The following is a 23,269-nucleotide window of genomic DNA, read 5'->3' as shown; positions in this document are numbered from 1 at the left end:
TTCCTCTTCCTCCTCTTCCTCCTCCCCCTCCTCCTCCTCTTCCTCCTCCTCTTCCTCTTCCTCCTCCTCCTCTTCCTCTTCCTCTTCCTCCTCTTCCTCCTCTTCCTCCTCTTCATCCTCCTCACCTCCTTCTCCTCCCCCTCCTCTTCTCCTCTTCCTCCTCCCCCTCCTCTTCTCCTCCTCCTCTTCCTCCTCCTCCCCCTCCTCTTCCTCCTCTTCCTCCTCCTCTTCCTCCTCTTCCTCCTCCTCTTCTCCTCCTCCTCTTCCTCCTCTTCCTCCTCCTCTTCCTCCTCCCCCTCCTCCTCCTCTTCCTCCTCCTCTTCCTCCTCTTCCTCCTCCTCCTCCTCCTCCTCCTCCGTCCTCCAGGTTTGACCAGCGAACCTTTTATACAGTTACTGCGAGTGGAGATCCATGATTTCATTCCCTCCCTCTCTCTGTTGGTGGGTAGAGGAGAATAAACCGCCGGCTGCACCTGGAGAATACATAACGGATCAGAGAGCGACGGATAAAAATAGCTGAGGTCAACGAGGGAGCGAGGGAGGAAACATGACTCCGTCCTCCTCCTCCGGCGGAGAGGCCTGTGGTTTGCGTCTGAACCTCGTGTTGCTCGGCAGAGTCAGAGGACGGCGGCGAGCGCTGGTGGTTTTTCTTGGAAGACGTCACTTTGAAGGCAGCGCCGGCTCCGTCGATGAGACGAGCTCTGGATTGAAGTCAGATGTGTGGAGCAGTTGGCCGTTTGTTCCTCTATTATTCGACTCTGATGAGTACGTGGTTTCAGTGTTTTATCACGAGCCGAGGATGTGGACTGAAGCGTTCTTCGAAAGCGGAGACGTTCAGGCACGCAGACGACTGCAGGGTTCAGAAGCTACGACAGGGAGCGAGACTGAAGGACACAAACGTGCAGAGACATTCAGACCTTCACTTCGTCCTGATGTACATTTACTTTTAAACGGATGAAACTGAACGTTAACCAACGTGGAAAATCCCACGATGACAAACTGGAAACGTGCTTGTAGAAACGGTTCTTGTCCCAATCAACCTTAGCAACGGTTTCTAGGAGAGACGTCGTCTGTCAAGGTTTTGTTATTACAGCTTAGCTAACGTAAGCATAGCTTAGCTAAAGTTATTACAGCTTAGCTAACGTTATTACAGGTGAGCTAATATTATTACAGGTGAGCTAAAGTTATTACAGGTAAGTTAACGTTACTACAGTTTAGCTAAAGTTATAACAGCTTAGCTAACGTCACAGATTAGCTAACCCTATTACAGGTTTGCAAATTCCAGCAGCTAACAAACTGCACTATATGCACAATAGCATGTTGACCTCATGTTACAGACAAACACCGACGTGTTGTACAAGAAACAGAGAAAATAACTTTGTGTCGTTCAGAGCATTTAAACGTTTGAGTCCAGTTTCAAAAGTTGCTAAATCAATTTTCAGAAGTCGCTGACACGACCTGAGACTGTGCTGATGTTCAACTCTCCGCTCAACAATGAAGCCACAGCTGGAGTGAACACGACTCGATAAGAAGAGTAATGATTCTGATTTTGTTTTAATGGTTTTCAAACTCCTCTTGCTTACTCATGTATTCATATTCGAATACTCTCTAATCACAAGACCAACATCCTGATTCTTCGTCCAGGTCATGGTTCACGTGTATGATTCAAAAATAACAACAGCTTCGTCGTCGTCGTCGTCGTCGTCCTGACTATATCTATGAGCTCGGATGTGTTGTCCTCATCAGCCGGCCGCAGGGTTCAGCACACAGTCACATTTAGAGGAGATTTAACTGTCGATCGCCAAAAGACTTTGCAGTTTGGAGGGCGTCCCAGCAATGTCGGAAAAAAAATCCCACGTCCTGCCAGCAACCAGAACTACCAGTCGATGCAGAAATCAGATTCCTTGTTTTCCCCCCTTTTTTTCTTTAATAAATCTCTGCAGACCAAACAGAGTCCAAGAATTACACTTGGCACGTCCCAGATGGGCTGGAAAGGTTTCAGCTGTAAACCAGAAATCCCTCAATCTGACAGACCTCCCGAACCATCAGATCTTTGCGCCTCCCCCCCGTCATGTCACGTCCCCCTCGCGAAGAACGGTTCATTCCTGGGTCCTACGTTTTGTGTGTGTGTTAGACGCCGCATCCTGTTTGGCTCATAACGAAAACAGCACCGAGCTGCGTAACTGGAGAAAAGACAGTCGCGCTCATTGAAGCTTTTTCACGAGGCCAAAAACAGACACAATGGTCGTCTCTCTGTTTGTTGGCTCGTGTCCTCGACTCCTCGTCCTCTGGAGTCTGGCATCGGTTCTCCTCACAAACTCTGCATCAGCGCGAGGAACCACGTGCTCTCTCCATTTCACAAGGCGTCAGAAACCGATGACGAAAATAAAAACAAAAAACTAAAAGTACATTTGAAAAAAACAAACCGCAGGAATCAATGGAATCACACAATCTCTTCAGCAGTTGATTTGGCTGCTTTTCCTCATCGTCCATACCGAAATTAGGGAATGAAAGAATTTTGATACCGATATATCTGCTGTTTGTATGTTACATCAAAATTTGACAATGATTCCCAACATGTCGTTATATTCATGAATATAATAACAAAAATTCAACTAAACATATAGAACTTGAATCAAGAAAATAAACATGAATACCAAAAGGTAAAATAAATGTTTTCACATCAGCAAACATGATGCTGATACCGAGGTCTCGGTGTGAGACGCGTATATCAACAGGTCCTCCGACTCATACCACGATCTATGCTGTATGAGCTTCATGCGCTCTGATGCGACCGTCTCGACCATTGACACAAATATTTTTCTCCTGGTTGATGAGCTTGCACAGGTCAGGGTGATGGTGATGGCAGCTGATCTACATGTTTACTTTACAGAATAATAAGCAAATCCACTGAAATACACACACTTGACGGATTGACCAGGTCCACGCTGACCTCTAGTGGCCATGTACATAACGACCGCTAGAGTTCTGCGTCATTAAAGCGACCACGTAGGTCGTAACACGCTGCTTCCAAAACGACTATATCTGTGTCGGTTCTTATCATCGGTCGGACTCTACATGGACAAAAACAACAGCACTGTTTAACCTCCCTATCACACCAATTATTGATATGTGTGATGAATATAGATATTTAATCACAGCGCACGTCATTAATTAGATCATCTTGGTCAGTCCTGGTCGGATTCAGAGGTCGATCAGGTTGACGATCACGAGGAGTGTTCACGGAGCGGCTGCTGACAGTCTGAGGAGTTAAGCTGATTTGTGAGGCTGCAGGTACCGTCTGGTGGATCTCAAAGGGTCAGAGGTCACTGGGTCATGTGGACACAAGAGGCGTGTGATGGACAGATTACGACAAGGAAGGAGATTGGGGAGCTTCTCTTTGTCAGCCAGATGAGCTGAGGGGTTCAGACTGAGGAGAGCCAGCGTTTGAGATGTTGAAGGTTCACGTGAGAGCGGAAACCTGAACAATAAACCTCTGAAGGAAAAGGAAGTGGAAGGAAGCTCAGAGTCATGTGGAGGAGACGGTTCAGTCAACTGTTTCTGCTTCATCTTCAAGACTTCTGTGTGCCGACTGAGCCGTGTGGGTGCGTTTGTTTTGTCCTCCTCTGGCAGCCACATCGAAGCCGGATGTCCTCTTTGATTGGACACCAACAGAGGGGAGTGTTTCCATCACCCTAGATTACCGGACCTTCAGCTCAGAGCCTCTACTCTCGCTAAGACCCTTCAATCACTGTGAACTCTGACCCACAAAGACTGGAATCCCTCGACAGCAGGCTGGCAAACAAACATTTAAAAGTGCTTATGGTAAAGTCCGACGTCCATTCAGTCACTCACCTGAACTGCTCCGGCCAAATTGCAGGTGCCATTTAGAGATCAACTGCAACTGGTATATCCATACCAAGTATGAAGGACCTCTGGTAACTCCTTCAAGGACCAAAAGCTCCTGGAACCTTCTAAAAATGTCTAGAACCTTCTTATAAAATCTGAAACTACCTTGTCAGTGACCATTAGAACCTGCTCAGTGAAGGACCACTACAACCTTCTGAATGACTATTTCTAAACCCATCCCCTCTCCAATGACCACCTACCAAACCCTTCAAAACCCAAGAACAACCTCAAGGTCCTCTAGAACCTTCATATTGAGAAAACTTTGGACGTAGCCTGGCAAAACACTGTAAGAGAACCTTGAATGAAGGTGCTTCTTTACGACGAACATGACCGAGACGTTCGCAAAGTTCTCAGAACGATATGAGCGTCCTGAACGTTGTGTCCTGCTGAAGACTGTGAGCAATGAGCTCGGAACAAGTGAAACAGATGCCAGGCAAAGTTCATCTGCATGAATAAAACTGTATTTCTTATTAAACCATCACAACTTTACTTTTCAGTTGTTGTAGTTGTTGTGATCTGCCTGCTTGTTGCATTTTAGTGACATCGCTTGGTTCATCACGTGTTTATCATAAACCCAGAATCCTCGTGTCTGCTGCTGCCTGTCAGAAACACACCGAGCGTCGGACGGAATCCAGACCAAGAGCCACATCTTTACTTCCTGTCCTCCAAATGAAAAAGGCATGAACGTAACTCTATCCCACCCCCCAGACGATGGAGAGGATGATGATGATGATGATACTGGCTCTGGTATTCACGAAGCTGTGGTGTTTGAGGCCTGCTGGGAAACTGTTGCGTGCGGGAGGAAGATTAACGGCCGTGGCCTCGCCGCTCAGTGTGACCCTGTGAGAAACGCCTCTCACCCATCAGCTCCCACTTCTCCACGACTGTGGGCGGAACAGACGTGACAAAACTGGTGTGGTTCAGTTTGTGTTTGTGTCTCTTCAGGAAACAGTCATTCACAGTTAGAATGAAAAACTCTGACGTCAGCAGATTCACCTGCAAGTGAGTGTGACACTGATTGTGGGAAGACAAACGAACGTTGATGTGGTTGAACTTTGCTCTCACACACCTTCAGCTTAGCTTCCTGTAGTTTCCTCACTTTCTAGTGACATGGTCCCCCGCCCCCGCTCTCCGGAGTCCCTGCAGGAAACCCTGCGAGTCGCTCTGCATGTCTGAGTAGACGATTACGTCTGTTCTGCATTATGAACCTGAAATCCTCCGGGGAGAGACTTGGTCTCGTGTTGCACGTTGGCGCTCCGCTGCTCCAGGCGGTGACACAGTCTGAGCGTGGGCGCAACATGTGCTGCCATATGCTGAGTGTGTGTCTACACACACACACACTGTACAGCCCACGACGTGAATCACATCATCCTGTGAAGCGTTGGAGGTTTTGCTCTTCTGTGATTTGCTGCTGATGAAACGAGTGCAACTGGATGAAACCGAGTTGATTTTGAGGCAGCACATGAACTTGTCAGTCAGGTCGTTGACATGCAGTTTAAAAACAGATTATACTGGGGTTGTATACCCCGGTTTCTCAGACGTCATGTAAACACCTGACTGCGGTTCACTCCTTCAGTGACCGGGGGATTCGTGCATGTAGACACCTTAACCGGGGTTAAGCTCATGCTCCGGAGGTTCTAACTGCCCCGCCCCACTCGCAGGAAGCAACGGCGCCAAAAAACAACAGCAACAACACGAAGCTTCACCTTTAAACCCGAGGACGTCGCCACGGCAATGTAGCGTTACTGAGGCGTGGAGAACGATGAAGAGTCGACCATGTTCTCCTCCGCTTTCCACCATGTTGTGATTTTGATAAAAGTCAACAAAAATGAAAATGATATTATATAATTTATTAATATTCACTTAACCCTGGTTACTGTTGTGACTGTAAATGCACTGAGAGATTTATGGATAACACAATACAATAAAACATTGTGTTATACTATATTTTATGATCCATAAACCAGGAACAAGGAGCTCGTGGTTGACTTCAGATCTTTAACCTGAGCAGGGGAACAAGAGACGACATGTACAGTCCACATGGTCTGTTCACACACACACACAGAGGGTCATACAAACATGGCTCTCAATCCAAACAACAGCCTGTTTGGAGGAACTCCATCACTTCCTGTTAACACTTTAAAACCCCTCAGACCCCCCCTCAAGCTGAAGGGGTGTGTGTGTGTGTGTGTGTGTCTGTCTGTCTGTCTGTCTGTCTGTCTGTCTGTCTGTCTGTCTGTCTGTCTGTCTGTCTGTCTGTCTGTCTGTGTGTGTGTGTGTGTGTGTGTGTGTGTGTGTGTGTGTGTGTGTGTGTGTGTGTGTGTGTGTGTGTGTGTGTGTGTGTGTGTGTGTGTGTGAGCCCGCCTGCATTTCATGTTCTCTCGTTCTGCTCGGCTGCTCTCTCGCCCCTCAGGAAGGAAATTCCACCTCTCATTCAGCCGGTCGTCACGTCGTCACGTGACCCAGGTTGTTCTGCGAGCGGCGAACTACGTTTCCCACAGTGCCGCGGGGCAACTTACAGTACAACAACGAAGGCCTCTGTGGTTTTCTAGACCTACGTTCGGCCGATACGTAACTTCTTGGTCTGAACACATCTGAAAAGTCTTTCAGTTAAAATCCACGCAGTGTAAATGCTACGTGAGTCAACTGTTCAAGGCTAAAGCACGAGCAGTCTGTTCGACAACGTGTTAGCATGACGCCTCCTTTCACCGAGGACGGTTGATGATCAAATGTTAGCATGCTAACAGGCTAGCACGTGGAGGCTGTTAGCATGCAGCCGTGTGTAGCATCATGAAGAGAACTGCAGAGCGACACGGTGGAGAAAGAGCCACCTCAGGTGGCGACGGGGAGTTCACGTTTCAATGTGTCGCCTGCTGACCGTTGGTCTTCTCATTTTGTTGGATCATCAGCTCCAGCCACGATGCAGAGAGCTGCCATCTGTGGTGAGCAGGACGCTGCCAAGCTAACACACACACACACACACACACACACAAATTCTGCCAAAAATGTAAGGGATTCATTATTTGCTAACCCTGTGTCCCGTCATTTCACAGTTTTGTGGAAGTGGTTTTGTAGTTTTTGCATAAAAAAACGAACAGAACCAACAAACACACAAATGTGTGTTGTTCCTTCAAGCCGCCATACGAGCGGCTGAGTGTTTGAATGTGAACATCAGGACTCTGAATATCAAGTTATCACAGCCTGACAGGATGAAGAGAGTGTGTGTGTGTGTGTGTGTGTGTGTGTGTGTGTGTTTGGTGGACGATTTGCTGGATCAACAGCTACCCCTGCTGGCAGACTGGAGTCACTGCAGCCGTATACCCATAATGCCACAGGGCCTGGTGTTCCAGTCTGTTGGTGTCTGTGTGAGTCAGCGTCGGCGAGACAGGAGCAGATTTAACACCATGACTTGAATCTGAAGCGAAACACTGAGACGATCACTGACTATATATGAAGACGATCACTGACTGTATATAAAGACGATCAGTGACTGTATATGAAGACGATCACTGACTGTATATAAAGACGATCACTGACTATATATGAAGACGATCACTGACTGTATATAAAGACGATCACTGACTATATATGAAGACGATCACTGACTGTATATGAAGACGATCACTGACTGTATATGAAGACGATCACTGACTATATATGAAGACGATCACTGACTGTATATGAAGACGATCACTGACTGTATATGAAGACGATCACTGACTGCATATGAAGACGATCACTGACTGTATATAAAGACGATCACTGACTGTATATAAAGATGATCAGAGACTGTATATAAAGACGATCACTGACTGTATATGAAGACGATCACTGACTGTATATAAAGACGATCACTGACTGTATATAAAGACGATCACTGACTGTATATAAAGACGATCACTGACTGTATATAAAGACGATCAGTCACTGTATATAAAGACGATCAGTGACTGTATATAAAGACGATCAGTGACTATATAAAGACGATCACTGACTGTATATAAAGACGATCACTGACTGTATATAAAGACGATCACTGACTGTATATAAAGACGATCAGTGACTGTATATGAAGACGATCACTGACTGTATATAAAGACGATCAGTGACTGTATATAAAGACGATCAGTGACTGTATATAAAGACGATCAGTGACTGTATATAAAGACGATCAGCGACTGTATATGAAGACGATCACTGACTGTATATGAAGACGATCACTGACTGTATATAAAGACGATCACTGACTGTATATAAAGACGATCAGCGACTGTATATAAAGACGATCACTGACTGTATATAAAGACGATCAGCGACTGTATATAAAGACGATCACTGACTGTATATGAAGACGATCACTGACTGTATATAAAGATGATCAGCGACTGTATATAAAGACGATCACTGACTGTATATAAAGACGATCAGCGACTGTATATAAAGACGATCACTGACTGTATATAAAGACGATCACTGACTGTATATAAAGACGATCAGCGACTGTATATAAAGACGATCACTGACTGTATATAAAGACGATCACTGACTGTATATAAAGACGATCAGTGACTGTATATAAAGACGATCAGTGACTGTATATAAAGACGATCAGCGACTGTATATAAAGACGATCACTGACTGTATATAAAGACGATCAGCGACTGTATATAAAGACGATCACTGACTGTATATGAAGACGATCACTGACTGTATATGAAGACGATCACTGACTGTATATAAAGACGATCAGAGACTGTATATGAAGACGATCACTGACTGTATATGAAGACGATCACTGACTGTATATGAAGACGATCACTGACTGTATATGAAGATGATCACTGACTGTATATAAAGACGATCAGAGACTGTATATAAAGACGATCACTGACTGTATATAAAGACGATCACTGACTGTATATAAAGACGATCAGAGACTGTATATAAAGACGATCACTGACTGTATATGAAGACGATCACTGACTGTATATGAAGACGATCACTGACTGGGGGACAGTTGCTCATTCCTGCATTTCACGCGGGGGAAATATTTTTGTTCTTCAACATTTCCATCAGGCGGCCAACGGACAGCTACGAGCTGTCAACCGGAGCGGGTCCTGCGGGTGCTCCGGGTCCTTCCTGCCCTGAGCTTCCCCCCGAACACACACCGATCACCGGAGAACAAACAGGAAATTCACCCGAAATCCTCCAGAACGCGAGCGGGTCCCGGGTGTCATGATGGGCGGGAAGACGAGCGCGATCGCCGCGGGAGTGTGCGGGGCTCTGCTCGTCGGCTACTGCGTCTACTTCGACCGGAAGAGACGGAGTGACCCCAACTTCAAGAACAGCCTGCGAGAGCGTGAGTGGTTGACCTCCTCCTCCTCCTCCTCTTCACCTTCATCAGGCCCGGGAGCGACGGTTCGACCCGGTCCCGTGCACCTCCGAGGCTCCTGGTCGCCGGTCTAATCCGTAACGGGCTTGAAGCCGTCGCGCCGGACTCCGTTCAGAAAACACGCGTTTTAACGTTGTTTCACTCATCGACCGGTTCGCGGGTCAAGTTCATGACGTCACACGAGTCCACAACACCCTTGGGGGGGTTCGGCTCAGGTTGGACCAGGTACAACTGGTTACAGGTCGGTGGGCTGAGGGAAAGGTTTTTACATTCATAGCTTGTGGTGACAGACTGAATGGAACATGTCATAATCTTAAAGTGAGATTATGTTTATGACGAAATGAAGAGGAACTATGAAATACCATCACCGCACATCGTGTCCTGCTCCGTGTAGTCTGCGGCTCGAAGCGGAGCAAGGTCACGTTAAAGTGACAGATTTCTGAATGGAGTCTGGTTTGTCCCAGCTGCTAACATGGAGGGGGCGGGGTTTTGGACATACACTGCAGCCATACACCAGGGGGGCGGGGTGTATACCTTCGTCAGCTGCCATGTCGTCCATCTTTACTTGCTGTGGTTAATGGTGGATGGTTTGTTCACTTCCTCTCTCCAGCTCAGATTAAAGCCACTTTTTCGCAGCTCGTCTTTACCTTTTAATTAATATGTATTTAAACTTTAGTCTCTGACTGTCTGTGTTTGTGTCACAGGGAGGAGGAAGCAGAAAGCAGCCAAGGAGAGGGCGGGTCAGGCAAAGGTGAGCACACTCTCGTGTTTTGTCTTCATCTCGGTGTCGCCACACTCCGAAGTCTGGAACCAAGGTCTGAACCAACGCTGGTGGTTTTGTTACATCGTTTACATTTGATCCGCAGCTTCCAGACCTGAAGGACGCTGAGGCGGTGCAGAAGTTCTTCCTGGAGGAGATCCAGCTGGGGGAGGAGCTACTGGCTCAGGGTAATGCCCCCACATGGCATATGATTTTTAGCAAGTTTATCTTTTAAGGTAGAAAAAAAGGTTCTCATGTGTTTGTGCTTCCCGCCACAGGAGACTATGAGAAAGGCGTGGACCACCTGACTAACGCCATAGCAGTGTGTGGTCAGCCTCAGCAGCTGCTGCAGGTCCTGCAGCAGACTCTGCCGCCGCCCGTCTTCCAGATGCTGCTCACCAAACTGCCCAGCATCAGCCAGGTAGGTCAGACAAGTCTCTAACTGAGCCAGGCAACCCAAGACCCCCAAGACTGGTCCAGAATCAGACAGGTACCTCCAATACCCCCAAGGCTGGTCCAGAATCAGACAGGTACCTCCAATAATCCAATGACTGGTCCAGAATCAGACAGGTACCTCCAATAATCCAATGACTGGTCCAGAATCAGACAGGTACCTCCAATAACCCAATGACTGGTCCAGAATCAGACAGGTACCTCCAATAACCCAATGACTGGTCCAGAATCAGACAGGTACCTCCAATACCCCCAAGACTGGTCCATAATCAGTCAGGTACCTCCAATAATCCAATGACTGGTCCAGAATCAGACAGGTACCTCCAATAACCCAATGACTGGTCCAGAATCAGACAGGTACCTCCAAGATCCCCAAGACTGGTCTAGAATCAGACAGGTTCCTCCAAGACCACCAAGACTGGTCCAGAATCAGACAAGTACCTCCAATACCCCCAAGACTGGTCCAGAATCAGACAGGTACCTCCAATAACCCAATGACTGGTCCAGAATCAGACAGGTACCTCCAAGACCGCCAAGACTGGTCCAGAATCAGACAGGTACCTCCAATAACCCAATGACTGATCCAGAATCAGACAGGTACCTCCAAGACCCCCTAGACTGGTCCAGAATCAGACAGGTACCTCCAATACCCCCAAGACTGGTCCAGAATCAGACGGGTACCTCTGAGAACCCCAAGACTGGCTTCACCATCGCCCCACTTTGGTCCAGTTAGCCTGGACGCCTGCCTGACTGTACAGAATGTGCTGATCAATTGTCGTCCTGTTTACTTTAACTCAAGTTTTTAAAATTAAAATCAACCCACAGCTCTGAACGTTTGCTGTTTTGCAGCGGATCGTGAGCGCGCAGAGTCTGAGCGAGGACGATATAGAATAAGGAGACGGCCGAGAGGAAACCACTGCCGCCCTTCTTCACTCATCCTCCTCTTCCTCACGCAGACCTCCTCCTTCCATCATGACCTGCCAACGCCTCGGCCTCCGTCAGTCTGGTCGACGTCCATCACGTCCCACCGTCCTAAAGGCAACTAGTTTTTTATTCCTGGTTTATCCATGACAGTAGTGCTTGTTTTTTTTACTAATTTACCCGTTTTGGGGTAAAATATCTCCATCACAAAGCCCCAAGAAACGTAAACAAGCTCCAACATTAGGTACTGACTAACTGGACTGGGTCAAACCTACATCAGCCCCTTCGGCCTTGTCCACCAGGGTTACACTGTCGGACATGTCTGAATCGGCCGTTTCCATGATGATACGAGTTGTAGAAAGTTACAGAACCGATCATCTCGTCTTCTCTCAGTATTTATTGTTTTGTTATCAGCTGTCGCTCTGTTCGGTCTAGACTTGGAAACACTTTTTAGTGATCAAATGTTTTATTCATGTGAAAAGAGGATGAACCTCTTTAGATTAAAAAACTAAATAAAAAAAATGAACAAATAATTAAGTTGTTTCTTTTGAGTTTTTATTGTCCAGTGATGTAAACGTGGGAAAGAGGAGAAAAGATTTGACAAAAAATGATATTAAAATCATATTTCAGCCTTTTTCCTCCAGGATCTGAAAACGTGGTAAAAACGTATAAACAATATTTTTCTAATTTGATTTGATTTTGGCAGCTGGACAAGACGATTGAACAGGAAGTGACAGGATGAATGAACATTAAACATGGGATATATTTCGTCAGATATGAACAGTCTTGTTTGGCTTCGGTTTCCTCTTCAGTCGTTTCTTTTTAATCTTTTTGTTCGGATCGACCATCTCTCCCTTGAAGGAGGCGGAGCTCTTGGTCGACCTTTGCTGGTTTCCGGCGAATTTCTTGAAACCTCCTCGACTGGGTCCTCGCTCCCGCCCCGGGCCCTTGGCGGGGCCCTTCACCGGGCCCCTGCCCGTCCTCCCTGCGGCTCCTTTGTCGTTGGTTTTATTCTTTTGCTTTTCTTTCTTCACGGACCTCTTCACCCGGACGGTCCTGCCCTCCAGCTTCGAGCCGTCCAGTTCCAACGCCAGCTGGACAGAGTCGGCGCTCTGTGAGAGAAAGTGATGTTAAAGAAGGTGAGTTGTAAAACTGACATCAGGTTCATATCTATACTTTTCCTGTCATGAAACATAATTATCATCAACTGCACTGAATCCAAAGTTCGGTCGTCCACATGGTCATGAGGTTGTGGTTGTGCAACTACCGCGAAGAATTTCGACCCCTGATGATGACCGAGGTTTAGACGGCATTGCGTGTCCTCAGTGTAGTGAAGACTGGGTGGGCGTGTCCTGAAACTGTGGGCGTGGCCTGACAGTCCACATCGTCCAGCGACACAACAAACCTCATCGTTTCAATTCACATGCAGTTTGTTCCGGTAGAGAACCAACACAGTTCGAAACACGTCAGTGTGGAGATGCTGTCGATCAGATCGGATTCTGTTGGTCGGTCTGATTGTACCTCAAACAGGACGTAGCCGAATCCTTTCCCCAGTCCGGAGTTCTGGTCTCGGACGAGTCTCACCGCCTCCACCGGACCACACTCCTCGAAATGCCGTCGGAACGCCAGCTCGTTCATCTCTACGGACACAAGACAAGTAACGAGTTGCAGTTTGCGTTGAGGTTCCAATCTGCCGTAGGCTGTGGGAGAAAGAAAAAGACTCACCGAATGACAGATTCCCCACGAAGACGGAACGTTTGTGATCGTGCTGCAAGACAAGAATCACCATCAAACCTAACCCTAACCCTAACCTTAGATTATTTTTCCACAGATGTTAATGTTTAGTGGCGGTCCGAGACGTACCGACGAGCCGTCGGTCACTCGGTCCACTCGGATGTGGAAGTCTTTCTCAATCTCTGTGCCGTTCCTGTGCGAACAGACAGAAGAAGAAACAGGCGATGAGCTTTAGAACAGTTCCTTGCTCGGGGTCGACTCCCCCTGGTTCAGGTTCACTGCGAGTGTCTGACCTTTCCATCGCCTTGGCGACGCCTTCCTCGTCTTTGAAAACCACGTAGGCGTTCACGCTTTGTTTTTTAGGATGAATTTGTCGTCTGTGAAGTAGAAGGAAAAAAATAAAAGATGCTGTAACATTTTTGTAACAAAAAAGGAAGATTAAAAAACATTAAAATTTAAGAAGTTTGGTGTCCACAAATATATAGAACTTGAATGAAGAAAATAACGTCAAATATAAACATTCTTCATATCGGCCGACTGATGAATCGGTCGGACTCTTGTGAGTTTTGATTACGATTCCAAATTGTCATTTAATCCAATGAACGGACAGTTTTTCTCATGTTTCTGCCCTTTAAACCGTCACTTTGCCTCTGCTGATCAAACTTTTTCGCAGATCATCTTAATACAGACAGAAATTATCTTATTATGAAAGCGCGTGAAGAATGAGAACGAAGGAAACCAAGAGATGAAACATACTTGATCACTGCGACTTTGCGGGACATGGCCGGATCCTCTCGGACCTGCGGGGGAACAAATCAGTCACGTGACAATCGGGAGTTTATTTAGTCTCTACACATTTTTCATATAAGACGTGAAAGAGTCCGTAAAGACGATATTTAATGGAATTTTAAACAAAAACTCAGACTAGGGTCAACAAGTCACCGATTCTGGTTCATTACACAGATCAACAAGTGGTCAGTGCATGATGTTCAAAAAACCTGCCTATCCCAGTCAGAGTGACGTATTTAACTCTCAGAATCACGTCAAACATACAAGAATGTCTGTCTCCATAGAAACGTTCTGTCTCTGTCTCAGTAGATTTAGGACAAAGGGCCACCGACCTTACAACCACACTCATTCTGAGTCAGGACAGATTTTCCCTCGACACCAGAAACCAAAACGTTTCTGTACAGGTGAATTTCTCTGTGACACCTTCTGGTGCAGGTAGAAGCGAACTTTTTGTGTGTTTGTTGTGTTTTTTTTACCAAAGATCGGAAGCGGATGGACTCGATGGATCCTTTGTCCCTGAAGAGGCTCCGCAGGGTCTGACAGACAGAACAACGACAACATCAGCAGATTATTCATCAACCATCTGGAAACACTGAATCAACAGGGTTTGTATCGCCCACCATGCTCCTCATACTGGAGCCGCAACAGTTAATCGATTAGTAATCGATTAATTAAATGAATCAGCCAATTAATCGTTTCAAGTAGTTTTTATGAAAAGAGCCAAAATTCTCTGATTCAGCTTCTTAAATGTGAACATGTTCTGGTTTCTTTGCTCCTCTGTGACAGTGAACTGAAAAACTTTGGTGTGTGAACAAAACAAAACATCATGTTGAGGTTTTTTGAAACACGGTCGACATTTTTCACCATTTTATGAACCAAACAACTAATCGATTAATGGAGAAAATAATCAACAGATTAATCGATGATGAAAGTCATCGTTACTGTGATTTCATGCGTTGCACATTATGTTCTGTACATTCTTTATATTTATATGCTTTCACAATTTTGTAGTCCTTACATATTTACATTTGCATTTCTTATATTTTGTTAGAGGTGTGTTGTGTGACTAACACCTGCTGCTGTGACTGCAGTAACTTCCCTTTTTTGGGATCAATAAAATTCATCCATCAATCATCCATCTTTACACGCACACACACAGACACACCTTCTTGGTGCAGCTGACAGGCAGGTTGCCGACGAACACCGTCCTCCTCTTCTTCGCCGCCTCCTCGTCCCTGTCGGCCTTCGTCCTCTGCCTCTTCTTCACCCAGAACTCTGTGTCCTTCTCTCCAACCACCTCCGATGCCTTCCTCTTCGTCGCCGATTTCTTCTTCACGGACGTCACCTGCCCTAGCTCGTCTTCATCGGCCTCCTGCAGACTGCTCTCCCTGAGGATGAAGGAGGAGGAGGAGGAGGTGGTGAGGAGAGGCTCTGCAGCTCTTCAGTCGACTGATGGACTTGTGTCAGTTTGTCACCTATTTTCCAGCTTCTGCTCCGACGCTGATTTTTCCTTTGACAGCTTCTTTGTCGTCTTCTTCTGACCTTTGACCTCTGGGGTTTCTGTCTGCTGCTGCTCCTCTGGGCTCCGCTGGACCGGCTGCCACAACAACACGCAATAATTATATAAACTCCCGGCCATTACGTCGGACGTGAAACTACGCGTGCTCTTCGTTTACCTCAGGCGCCGGCTGGAACAGACGAGACGCCGCCGGGCTGGCGCTGCTGAACAACGACGCCAAGGATCCGGGCGCCGCAGAGTTCTGCAGGAACAAGCTGCCCGACACCTGACCAACCACGTAGTCAGCTGACTGATGCTGGGATGGCGCCGCCTCCTCGGCGCTGAGGACAGAGACACGCGAATTGTTATTATATAATTATTTTATTCAAAGTTCTGTCTTTTTTATGTTTGTTTATGGTTAAACTGTAAAATATCAAGACTCAGTTATGTTTCTTTGTCATAAGGGTTTGAGAACGACATCTTAGGAACTATTGACTATTTTCTTCTTATATATATATATTGGAGCCCGACCCATATGGAGTTTTTGGGGCTGATGCAGATATCGATATTAGGGAGTACAAGATTTCTGACCGGCTGGTTTATATATATATATCAAGCCTCAGGTTCACCTTAAACTTTATCATAAATAACTATATAGAAGTGAAACAAATACAACAATATATGTCGAACTTCAATTAAGGAAAAACATAAACTTACATTCTGTACAATAAAAGGTTTCATATTGGTAAACATATCTGTGAAATGTCTTTCATATCGGCAGACTAAGGTAATTGAGGTTCGATACGTTTAGTTTAACCATAAACTTAAATAAATAAATAACTATAAATTGAAAATACAAATACAACCAAATACATTGAAGTCATAACATACATGTATTTTACATATTGGTAAAAGAAACACTAACTGATGACACCGGAATCCTTCTGCCCTGCGCTCTGTCTGTCAGGCTGCTGGTCACAGACTCACGATGTATCTTCTTATATATATAAGTATATATACTTTACTTATATACTTCTTTATATTTCTGAATCTATCTGCGGTCACACAAAATGGTTTCTCTTCGTCCACGTTAACGACGATGTAAACAAACCTGAGCGGAACTTTCTTCTTCTTCATCGTTTTCTTTGAGATTTTTTTCCGCGTCGCTTCTTCGTTGATCTGATTTCAGGTTGAAATCAAACGTAAAGATTAAACAACGTGTCACGTTCACTCGCTGCAGCGTTACACGACCAACCGCGACTCAAAGTGGAAACGTGATGTTTCACAGCGCGTCCACGCGTCTCCTCTGCGAGCCATGCGGTGTCACTGAGAAACTTGTTCCCCCGGGGGACACGGTCACAGCGACGCAAAGGTTCCGGTTGATGTTTCCTGGATTCAGCGTTGATTTGACCGGTACAAACTACAGACTGTGAGTCCGGGGACGCGGGGGTTGTCGAAGACCCAAGACTGACAAACATTCGTTTATTTTACTAGTTAATTTCAGAATTGTTTTCATTTAGAAAATCATCGCGCGGAAAAAGGTACGACGTTGAAATCGGGAACTTCCGGTGACGGCTCCAGTGTGTTTCGCTTTAGTTTGGGAGTTAGCTCGGGAAGCTAACACGGTCCATGTGAGTTTATATTTATTATTATTATTATTATTAGTAGTAGTAGTAGTAGTAGTAGTAGTAGTAGTAGTAGTATTATGATTAGTATTATTTAACACCAGTTTGATCTTTCAGTGACAGAAGAATAAACCGAGCTCCCGTCGCAGTGTGATGACGTAACATCTACGCATGTCAACACAGTCGCTTGTGAAGCTTTGAGCATCTCTGTCTCCTCCAGTGTCCCGGGATGAGGGTCGACAACACGGAGCCCGAGGGGCCCGAGGGGCCCGGGGGGGCGGTGGGCAGGCGGGTGCGCTGCGGCGAGGAGCGGGCCACGGTGCGGTACGTGGGCCCGGTGCCGCCGACAGCAGGTCAGAACCGGGATCAGATCCCGATGAGCTCCGTGTCCCAGTTCAGTCTGTACATGTTGTTTCTTTACCAGTTAACACAGTAGTTATCTGTTTGTATGAGTTTTCTTTTTATTTACATGTTATTTATGATCAAGTTCATGGTTAAAGTGTAAAATATTAGTTAATTCTGTCATGCGGGTTTGAAGAATCACCGACACATTATGACCAGATGTTGCTGTGGTGCGTTCAGGGCCGTGGCTCGGCGTGGAGTGGGATGACCCCGACAGAGGGAAACACGACGGCAGCCACGAGGGGGTCCAGTATTTCACGTGCAGGTAACTCTTCTCACTTTGCGGCTTCAACCAACCAATCAGAACCAGAATCAGTCCATCAGCAGATGGTTTTCTCTCTCAGACACGCCACAGGAGGCTCCTTCGTCCGTCCGGCCAAGGCGAGCTTCGGGGAGGACTTCCTGTCCGCCCTGCGGAAGCAGTACCACGTCGACACGGACGAGGTGCAGAGCGAGGACGGGCCCATCCCGCTGGAGTGGAGGGGCCTCAGGGAGCGCAGGTGCGAGCACGTGAGGGGACGACGGACGCTCGTTGTGTCGCGGCAGGTCACAGTGGTTTTTCACCGCCATGTCTTCGTGTGTATCTGTAGTTTTGAGAGTCTTCAGTCGGTGCTGCTGGACGGACGAGAGGTGAACGGACCCGGAGCTGAGGGAGAAATCAGGAGAACGACTCCCAGTATCCTCCCACACACTCACTCTACTGTACATGTCTTTAATGTTCCATTAAAACAGAGACACTTGGCCAAAGGTATCTGAACACCAAATTAATTTCATCTCCAAAACTAAAGGAAGTTTTAACACTGATCGTCTTTATATAGTCGCTGATCGTCTTTATGTAAGTCAGTGATCGTCTTTATATACAGTCACTGATCGTCTTTATATACAGTCACTGATCGTCTTCATATACAGTCACTGATCGTCTTTATATACAGTCACTGATCGTCTTTATATACAGTCACTGATCGTCTTTATATACAGTCACTGATCGTCTTTATATACAGTCACTGATCGTCTTTATATACAGTCACTGATCGTCTTTATATACAGTCACTGATCGTCTTCATATACAGTCACTGACCAATCGTTGTTGAGTCTTAACGTCGTGACCAGATGTCCAGTTGTTGGACCTCAGTAAGACTCTGTTGTCCTGTTGGGACGACGTGGGGACCATCACCCAGCAGCTGGACCGACTGCGAGAACTCCGGCTCAGGTAGTGAATAGCTCCCCCTGCTGGCAGACTGGAGTCACTGGAGGGGTTTTGAGCCTGACTGAACATGTCTTCTTGTTCTTCAGCTCCAACAGACTGCGTTTGCCCTCTGACCCCTCGAGGCTCTGTGGGACCTTCAGCAGCCTCAAAACTCTCTCTCTGATCAGCTGTGAGCTCACCTGGCCACAGGTACAAACACACACACACACACACTCACTCATCACGTCTTCATCACGTCTTCATCACAGTTAAATCTCTTGTCTTTCAGATCCTGCAGTGCGCCCCCATGTGGCCTCAGCTGGAAGATCTCTGTGTGAAGGGGAACAGCATCACGGAGCTGCAGAGGTGAGGTTGACTCCGCCCCCGTCCCTCTGTCGTCTGCTCGGCTTGCTGTCGTCCTGACTCTGACGCCTTGTGTGTGTGTGTGTGTGTGTGTGTGTGTGTGTGTGTGTGTGTGTGTGTGTGTGTGTGTGTGTGTGTGTGTGTGTGTGTGTGTGTGTGTGTGTGTGTGTGTGTGTGTGTGTGTGTGTGTCTCTCTCTGTGTGTCTCAGGCCAGACGGCGTCCTGCAGAACCTCCGGACCCTGGACCTGTCCGGTAACGTTCTGCTGCAGGACACGGTGCTGCTCAGCTTGTCTGCTCTGCTCAGGTACAGTGAATATATATAACGCACATCATAACCACAATATGACTCAGTAGAAGCTCAGACCTCCAACAACGACAACAACCTTCCTTCAATCAGGATCCATGAATTATTATTATTATTAATTATGATTCTCTCATGTTCTTGTCGTCCGTGTGGTTTGTTTGACAGGCTGGAGCACCTGGACCTGTCGGACACCGGACTGTCTGTGATCCGATTTGATGATGCTGCTCATGGTGAATAAAAAAAAATATATAAAAACAACTCAATAACAATAAAAAGGTTTATTTATGGAGCATGAATCCAAACCTCTGTGTGTGTGTGTGTGTGTGCGTGTGCGTGTGCGTGCGTGCGTGCGTGCGTGCGTGCGTGCGTGCGTGCGTGCGTGTGTGTGTGTGTGTGTGTGTGTGTGTGTGTGTGTGTGTGTGTGTGTGTGTGTGTGTGTGTGTAGGCTCTCCAACAGCCATGTTTCCTGCGCTGAAGGATCTGATGCTGGACTACAACAACATCACTGAGGTCAGTGTGTGATCCTGCACACACACACACACACACACACACACACACACACACACACACACATTTAATTTAAAGAAGTGAAGAATGATGTCATCAAAACAAAAAGAGAAAAGAGATTCAGATGTAAAAGTAGCAGAACATGAATGATTCATGTCATGAGACTTTAACAGTCAGTTAGTACAGTATAATAATACTGTGTGTGTGTGTGTGTCAGTGGTTCGTGGTGGACGAGCTGGACAAACTTCCCAGTTTGGTGAAGTTGTCATGTCGCGGCAACCGACTGACGAGCAGCGACGGAAACCGCAAAACAGCTGATCAGATCCTGATCGCCAAACTGGGACGACTGGTCATCCTCAACGGCTGCACGGTGAGTGAGTGAGTGAGTGAGTGTGAGTGAGTGAGTGAGTGAGTGTGTGTGTGTGTGTGTGTGTGTGTGTGTGTGTGTGTGTGTGTGTGTGTGTGTGTGTGTGTGTGTGTGTGTGTGTGTGTGTGTGTGTGTGTGTGTGTGTGTGTGTGTGTGTGTGTGTGTGTGTGAGACCTCAAGGTGACCTGTTGCCGTGGTTTTCAATCAGATACACCCCAAAGAGAGAAGGGGGGCGGAGCTTGACTACATGAAGATTTTTGGAGGGGAGTGGCTGAAGTCAGGGGGGCGGAGTCAAACCAGCACAGAGTTCGCCCACCAGCACCCTCGCTTCCAGAGCCTCGTCGACAGTAAGTCATATGACTGACCAGTAACTGTGAATAAAGATGGATGACATGAAGCCAAATCACAACGATCGCCCCCTGGTGATGGCTGCAGTTTAGGTCATAAGCCCCGCCCCCTGATCGTCTTCTTATACAGTCACTGATCGTCTTTTAATGTTTTTCAGAGTACGGAGCTCCAGAGGAAGGAGAGCTGAAGAAACAGAGGTCGTCTGCCCTGAAGAGTCAGCTGATCAGTGAGTCCACATTATAGACAGTTTATATAGATATTTTATTTATATATATGTTGGATTCTACTTTAACCCTGGTGGGACTTGTTTTTGGTTTCTGTAGATCTTTTACCTGATTCATTTTTGTATTCATTCATATTTTTTGAGAAGAGAAGAGTAGATACATTTTTTGTATATCACACATAATATAATAAATAAATAAAATATCCTAATTGCACATATTTCAGTATCTAAAATAGACTACATACATGTGTGTATGTATATATACATTATTTATAGTTTATTTTAGATTCTGAAATATTTGCAATTAGGATAAATAGTCCATGAATAAACTGTGACTCCAGCTGAGTAGATACACAATGTTTTCTCTTCTCCTCCTCCTTCTTCTTCTCCTCCTCCTCCTTCTCTTCCTCCTCCTTCTTCTCTTTCTTCTCTTTCTTCTTCTCCTCCTCCTCCTTCTTCTCCTCCTCCTCCTTCTTCTCCTCCTCCTCCTTCTTCTCTTCCTCCTCCTCCTTCTTCTCTTCCTCCTCCTTCTTCTCTTTCTTCTTCTCCTCCTCCTCCTTCTTCTCTTCCTCCTCCTCCTTCTTCTCCTCCTCCTCCTTCTTCTCTTCCTCCTCCTTCTTCTCTTCCTCCTCCTCCTGACGATGTATTCCTCCTCCTTCTTCTCTTTCTTCTTCTCCTCCTCCTCCTTCTTCTCTTCCTCCTCCTTCTTCTCTTCCTCCTCCTCCTGACGATGTATTCCTCCTCCTTCTTCTCTTTCTTCTTCTCCTCCTCCTCCTTCTTCTCCTCCTCCTCCTTCTTCTCTTCCTCCTCCTTGTTCTTCTCCTCCTCCTCTCCAGAGATCACATTCATGTTCCCTGATGACGGCGAGCAGACGCCAATCGAGAAGAAGCTTCCGGGTAAAACAAGACTGAAGAATGAATTTTACTGTATTGATCTGTAACTGTTTGTAGTTTGACTGACTTCACTGTGTGTGTGTGTGTGTGTGTGTGTGTGTGTGTGTGTGTGTGTGTGTGTGTGCGTGTGCGTGCGTGCGTGTCGTGCAGCCACCATGCTTGTAGAGAAGGTGAAGGGTCTCCTGCACAGACTGCTCAAGGTTCCTGCCGCTGATCTGAGGCTCAGCTACACCTGCACCAAGGTAACACACATCATTTACTGTTCCAATAAATATAAATGATCTTTACAATTAAATAGCTGTAAATCTTTTTTCACCACCGTTCGTATGTTATCAAGCTTTTATAGTTCTACTTTATTATAAGTATACTTTATTTTAGGTATACTTTATTTGTGGTGTTTGTGTGACACAGTTCAGATGAAACTCTTCGGATGGTTTAACGTTCTTCTCTTTCTAGAAGCCGGGGACCGAGTACGAGATCGACAGCAACCTGAAGACCCTGCACTTTTACTCCGTACAGGATGGAGACCAGGTCCTGGTGCGCTGGTCCTGACCCGGACCAGGAGAACCGGTCCGGTCTGACCCTGAGCTCCTCGTCTGTTGGACTGAGAAGTGGCAGCAGCCCATCGGAGCTCTGAGAGCGGGATCTGCACGACTTCAAAGATTTAATAAACAATAAGTCGACATTTCACACTTTATTTGTGATTGTGTTGTCACATTGTGTAAAGTCTTGGTTTATTCAGTTTGTGTGTGTGGACCCAGATGAATTCTGGGGGCTCATTTCATTCCCTCTGTCAGACTCACGGTCTGGATCTCCTCCAGTGGGATGTTAATTTCCCTCCGGCAGAAAAAAAACAAACTTGCCGGTCCAATCACAACCGATTATCTGATAGTGACTTTTGTAAACAACCAAGATGGCTGCCGCTGATGAACGAGCATTTGACTAAAAGTACCTCATATCTTCACATTTGTCCCACAAAAACGACAACACTGGTTCACAGCCGTTGTTAATCATCATCACAGACGTCACAGACGTCACCAGGCTCAGAAACATCTGTAACATCTGTGAAAACACAAGATCCTTATTGAAGTGTAGATAACACTGTCATCGAGCCTGTGGAACTGTTGTTACTCTGTAATATTTCAAGGTCTCGACCTCACTATGTAAAGAGCCCTGAGACGATGTATGTTGTGATTTGGCGCTATACAAATAAAATTGAATTGAAACAAATATTGTCATATATAGTTTTTTATATATATTTTACTATACAAGGACTTTTTGTGATTTATTAAACTGACTTTAAATGCTTTTTTTATGCTGTGACTTTGTTTTTTTAAAACGTACTATACTAGGACTTTTTGTGACTTTAATACGTAAAAGAAAAATGATTTGGAGTATTAGCTCACAAAGAATAACGTTTGACTCAGACAGAACCCATGAAACACACCAGTGTTGTAAAAACATGGTTTTATTGAGTCTGTTAATCGTCTTTGGCTGAAGGTCAGTTCAGACATGTCTGTGTATATTTATATATAGATATATAGATATATATCTATATCTATATATCTATATATATAATATGTCACATTAACAAA

The 23,269-nt window shown here is 46.1% G+C and overlaps 3 protein-coding genes across 6 annotated transcripts; 2 read left to right on the top strand and 1 right to left on the bottom strand.

The window, feature by feature from the left end:
• The first annotated feature begins 9,010 nt into the window (after positions 1 to 9,010).
• On the top strand, positions 9,011 to 11,967 carry tomm20b (translocase of outer mitochondrial membrane 20b). The gene is made up of 5 exons (XM_035637735.2): positions 9,011 to 9,267; positions 10,005 to 10,051; positions 10,167 to 10,248; positions 10,339 to 10,481; positions 11,363 to 11,967. Exons 1-5 carry the CDS (start codon positions 9,144 to 9,146, stop codon positions 11,405 to 11,407), a joined length of 441 nt encoding a protein of 146 aa, XP_035493628.1. The 5' UTR covers positions 9,011 to 9,143; the 3' UTR covers positions 11,408 to 11,967.
• On the bottom strand, positions 11,968 to 16,763 carry rbm34 (RNA binding motif protein 34). The gene is made up of 11 exons (XM_035637730.2): positions 16,567 to 16,763; positions 15,634 to 15,796; positions 15,433 to 15,554; positions 15,123 to 15,345; positions 14,434 to 14,493; positions 13,925 to 13,968; positions 13,462 to 13,545; positions 13,298 to 13,361; positions 13,160 to 13,202; positions 12,956 to 13,074; positions 11,968 to 12,546 (listed from the first exon to the last, which is right to left on the bottom strand). Exons 1-11 carry the CDS (start codon positions 16,590 to 16,592, stop codon positions 12,205 to 12,207), a joined length of 1,290 nt encoding a protein of 429 aa, XP_035493623.2. The 5' UTR covers positions 16,593 to 16,763; the 3' UTR covers positions 11,968 to 12,204.
• A 102-nt stretch (positions 16,764 to 16,865) lies between these two features.
• On the top strand, positions 16,866 to 22,904 carry tbce (tubulin folding cofactor E). 4 transcript variants are annotated; one of them, XM_047333737.1, is made up of 18 exons: positions 16,866 to 16,884; positions 16,976 to 17,086; positions 17,301 to 17,433; positions 17,663 to 17,747; positions 17,827 to 17,982; positions 18,073 to 18,158; positions 18,593 to 18,692; positions 18,776 to 18,878; positions 18,958 to 19,034; positions 19,241 to 19,336; positions 19,502 to 19,566; positions 19,782 to 19,846; positions 20,061 to 20,213; positions 20,419 to 20,557; positions 20,716 to 20,784; positions 21,618 to 21,677; positions 21,825 to 21,916; positions 22,131 to 22,904. In XM_047333737.1, exons 3-18 carry the CDS (start codon positions 17,310 to 17,312, stop codon positions 22,224 to 22,226), a joined length of 1,566 nt encoding a protein of 521 aa, XP_047189693.1. In that variant the 5' UTR covers positions 16,866 to 16,884; positions 16,976 to 17,086; positions 17,301 to 17,309; the 3' UTR covers positions 22,227 to 22,904. The 4 variants fall into 4 exon arrangements, with proteins under 4 accessions (XP_047189693.1, XP_035493612.2, XP_047189692.1 ...); XM_035637719.2 differs by having other exon boundaries at positions 17,198 to 17,433; XM_047333736.1 differs by lacking the exon at positions 16,866 to 16,884 and having other exon boundaries at positions 16,933 to 17,086.
• Positions 22,905 to 23,269: the final 365 nt, after the last annotated feature.

Source organism: Scophthalmus maximus, chromosome 8, assembly GCF_022379125.1.
Source record: "Scophthalmus maximus strain ysfricsl-2021 chromosome 8, ASM2237912v1, whole genome shotgun sequence".
NCBI lineage: Eukaryota > Metazoa > Chordata > Actinopteri > Pleuronectiformes > Scophthalmidae > Scophthalmus > Scophthalmus maximus.
Note: the sequence above shows the minus strand (reverse complement) of the source record. Positions and strands in the feature narration are given on the sequence as shown.